The sequence below is a fragment of the Heteronotia binoei genome, chromosome 6 (assembly GCF_032191835.1).
Source record: "Heteronotia binoei isolate CCM8104 ecotype False Entrance Well chromosome 6, APGP_CSIRO_Hbin_v1, whole genome shotgun sequence".
NCBI classification, from domain to species: Eukaryota; Metazoa; Chordata; class Lepidosauria; order Squamata; family Gekkonidae; genus Heteronotia; species Heteronotia binoei.
Genome location: NC_083228.1, coordinates 54018431 through 54022850, shown reverse-complemented (window position 1 = coordinate 54022850; position 4420 = coordinate 54018431). Strand labels below are relative to the sequence as shown.

The 4420-nt window shown below is 49.0% G+C and overlaps 1 protein-coding gene across 1 annotated transcript; it reads left to right on the top strand.

The window, feature by feature from the left end:
- Positions 1 to 1306: 1306 nt before the first annotated feature.
- HMX2 (H6 family homeobox 2) lies at positions 1307 to 3978 on the top strand. Its single transcript, XM_060240834.1, has 3 exons — positions 1307 to 1476; positions 1576 to 1862; positions 2920 to 3978. Exons 2-3 carry the CDS (start codon positions 1577 to 1579, stop codon positions 3462 to 3464), a joined length of 831 nt encoding a protein of 276 aa, XP_060096817.1. The 5' UTR covers positions 1307 to 1476; position 1576; the 3' UTR covers positions 3465 to 3978.
- Positions 3979 to 4420: the final 442 nt, after the last annotated feature.

Genomic DNA, 4420 nt, shown 5'->3' with positions numbered 1-4420 from the left:
GGATGGATTACATCCCACGGGGGAGATTAGAGATGTACCTGCCCGAGTTTGGGAAGGGCAAGACATTTCTCAGCTTGGATTCCAAGCCCTCATTGATGATCCTTTGCAGCCAGCTCCTCGCTAGGCAGCTTGGCGCCAGACAACTTGAATGCTTGTCGTCTTTTCATTTCTCCTGCAATCTCCCATCCATGGAGAGGCTGCGGCTCTGGCTGCCGCTCCCCTCCCCTCTCCCAAGGGATGCAGATGAGTGCCTGCCTATCCAGCAGGCTGAGGGCTTAGCAGCGAGGCTAAAACGCCGGCGATCGTTCGCGTAGAGGTCCCCCCCCCCACCGGAGTTTTCGTTTAACATTGCTAGACAAGATACTGGGGTGGGGGGAAGTGAGGGTGATGATGAAACAGACATTTTATTCGAGGGGAGGGAGGTCTCCTGTTCCGCCGTCCTCCTGCTTTAACCACAACTCTGTTTCCTGAGATGTCTCCAGTCAATCCACTTTTCTTCGTCCTTGTTCCAAATTCTGGTGGACTAGGCTTTCGTTTGAAATCGAATTAAGACTAAATAGGGCAGTGGCGATTGTGAAATCTACGTTGTAATAAAAGGGGGGGGGGCTACTCTGACAAGGGGATATGTTCATTCTGGAAAACGGATATTGCCTAGTCACCTATTGTAGCATTTTCTTCTATTGTTGGTAAAAGGAGAAAGAGGGGAGGACAATCTAACTTAAAGACGCTTTAGCAGTTTCCCTACCGGTCTAAATCCAGCAGCGCATTTACTTCGGGGTAAAGTCCCACTGGTTCCAAATGTACTTATTTCTTTAAGTGACTGAAGATAGCTCTGGTCTCTTGGAAATATTAATGGGCGAGCAAGTGTTGATTGAATATCAACACTTGGGCAGACCTTGGTAAATCCTGCGCGCAAATCAACTGCTACAGTTTACAAAGCAATCTGATCCTACTAAGCTTCACTCCGTTATTTAAAAATAACATTCAGACCACGTCGATCCCCCCCCCCCCGCCCCAGATTTCATCCCAGAAAGTAATAAACTAATGCGGGCGGGGGGAGAGAAACTGTGCCCCACGCCAAAGCTTTGTAGACGAAGCATCGGCGTGTGTTTTAAATCTCCACCTAGATCGTTTTATTATTTTGTTTTGTGCTGGGTTTTTTTTTAACCGGACCGCTTCCCTTTTGCCGGTTCGCGAGAGGCTGCGATCCGCTCACGTCGCCTTAGTGGCCCAGAACAGTCAGCTGGCTGACGGCGTTCTAGAATTTTGAAACTTTCCGGGACTGCCTTGCTGCCTGTGATTGGCCGAGGCGGATGTAACCTCCATGCAAATGAAGCCACGCCACCCCGCCGCCTGGAGATCAATAGAGATCTGAGAGAGAAAGGAGCATGCATTCAGGCTCGGCAAGCTCAAGGAAAACCTGCCAAGGCACGCCAAAAATATCCCCCCAAACTGGTCCCCCCCAAGCCAGGCGAGGTAGCCAAGCCCCCCAGGCAGCCCCCTCACCCTCCGACGAACGTCCCCAGTGTGTCTCTAAAGCGAGAGCTCTTTTCCTCTTATTTCTTATGAGTCCAGGATGAGCAACAAAGACGACCCGAGCAAGTGTTGTCCCGCAGCAGCTCCGATCTCCAGTTTTACCATCCAGTCCATCTTAGGCAGCAGCAGCACCTCGGAAGGAGGCAGGGAGCCCACTTCTAAGCAGGCAGCCTCCGCCTGGCAGAGCAGGAAGAGGAGCCTGTCGGTGTCCTCAGAAGAAGAGGAGCCGGAGGAGAGCTGGAAACATCCCGCTTGCTTCTGTCCCGATTCGCACGGCCCCAAAGAAACGTGCCACAAACACCAGCCTATCAGTTTCACTTGTCTCAGTAAGTATCCGACAAAAACTTTGCTTGCTAATGAGGAAGGATGGTTATGTAGGTACATATGGCTATGCAGGCGCTCCCGCTGGAGGCTGTGTTAGGGAAAGCCCGAGGAGGGTCTCTCTCTGTGTTGGTGTTTTTTTCCAGATTGGCTCTGCGGCTCTCCGCAGCCTTTCCAACCACCCCTGCTTTTAGGAGGTGAAATTAAACTTCCAGATGAGAACTGGAATGGAATAGGTTGTGGCCGGGTCGGAAGCCCGGGGCATCAGTGGTGTAGGTGTTGATGAGAATAAGAAACAGTATTCAACTTATTTTAATTGGTTGGTTTTTAAAAAGGCTTTGCTGGATCAGCGGTATGCAGAGTAAAGAAATGTCTTCTAAAGGAAGCTCTTATTTCAGGAACAGTCCCCCCTCCCCCTCTTTCTGCATCCAGGGTTTTGGAGCTATCATTGCTTTATTAGGATGGATTTTTATTTAACCGGCTTGAACAAAAGGAACGTATGAGTTGCTTTTCTCCAAGATTCCCATGAACATAATTTTGTGAAACGTTCTAAATGTCTGGATCTCGCCATTGGAGAGCGATAGGAAAATAATCATCTTAAAACAAGGCATAAAAGACTTCGAAGTCAATCCCTGGCACGGTTATTGAGAAGTAAATTCCATTGAACTCAGGGCACTGATTCCCAAAGGGTGCACAGAACAGCAGCCTTATATCCTAAATAGAAATGTAGGTGAAATAGGCTTGTAGGTGAAACTTAACTGCTACGCTTCTCAATAGACTTACTCTTGAGTAAGGCGGTGGGGGTTAATGGGGGCTGCACTCTGCGTACGACTGCATGATTTTTTCTATTAGCAACAAAAGACGAAATAAAAGCTACTTGGAACAGAGAAGAAAAACTGATCTATTTTTCCATTAAGAAGATGGAAAACTGAGCTCTGCATTTGGAACAAGTTTACCCCTTTGTTGTGGTGGTGGCGGCGGCGTTTTGTTGTGCTCCGCAGGGTCGGTGTGATGTGAAACGTGTTTCTTTTCTCTTCTTGTAATTTTCTCTTCCTCTCCAAGGCAACCCGAAGGGCAACGGTGCCGCGATCGGCTGCGAGAGGACGCCGCCTTTTCTCTCTCAGTCCCAGCAAGACTTGAAGGAAGAGAAAGAGAAACATTTCCCTCCCAACTCTCCAACTTCGGGGGACAGACAAAGGGACGGAGCCGACAGACAGGCCAGCTCGGCCAAAAAGAAGACGCGCACGGTTTTCTCCCGGAGCCAGGTCTACCAGCTGGAATCCACCTTCGACATGAAGCGCTACCTGAGCAGTTCCGAGCGGGCCTGCCTGGCCTCCAGTTTGCAGCTGACAGAGACCCAGGTGAAAACCTGGTTTCAGAACCGCAGGAACAAATGGAAACGGCAGCTCTCGGCGGAACTAGAGGCTGCCAACATGGCCCACGCCTCAGCCCAGACTTTGGTGGGGATGCCCCTGGTCTTCAGAGACAATTCCCTCCTCAGAGTGCCGGTGCCCAGATCCATCGCCTTCCCAGCTCCCTTGTACTACCCGGGCAGCAACCTGTCAGCCTTACCTCTTTATAATCTCTACAACAAGATCGACTATTGAATGTACTTGCCCAGAGCCGCGGCAGCTGACCCCCGCCTCACTGTATAGCCGTCAACCTGACCTTTTCTTAACCCGCCCGTCTGTTATTCATAGGAAAGGAGAGATGTGCTTCTTGCATTGTTAAGAAATACACCATGTGTATTTATTATTATTATTTATGGGAATCCTGTCTGGGTCGGTTTCGTTTGGCTTCTTTTCCAGGTTGGCACAGAGTGTGTTATCCCCTCCCTCTGGTTTTGTCTTCAGTCCTTCCAGACATAACTGACTTTCTGACCCTGAACAGGACTAAGCAAACCCTTATATTTAAATAGCCGCGGGAGTCTGCGCGCGCAGTTAGGAAATTCCAAGGGCGCTTTTGAACAGTCTGCCATTTTTTTTTTTAAATAACCTTTCCCCTCCTTTCCACGGTTATTTTTCGCCCTAAGTATTATATCTACGGGAAATAAAATTTAAAAGAAAGCATATTTCAGATCTGTACATATTTTTAAAGAAAAATAAAGCATTTTAAACACCGTTGGTAACTTTGACTTAGATTTTGCTCCTGTGTTTCAGTCTTGACGTCTTTTCGCAGATTATATATTTTGGGTATATAGGTATAAGAAGCAGGAAACGTCGGGCCATGGTGGCCTCGGGATGGAGCCTGGAAGTTGGAAGGAGGAGCAAAGTTTCGCCTACGCGACCGAGGCTCTCCTTCCTCTGGGGCCACGGGGGAGCCTGCAACATCTCCAGCCATGACCCATCCCTACAAACACTGCAGTAAAACCAGTCGAATAGTAGGTAGGAGGGCAGTAGTCAAAGCAACACTGAAATACTGAGCAATACCTGAAACGTGTCTCATGCCACGTGGGGTGTACTTTACCTCCATGTGTGTTTAGGATGGGGGCAGGGGAGAGGGGGAAATCTTGCACATGCTTCTTTCAAATCACGCTATTTGATCGTCGAAACGATTAAACCGT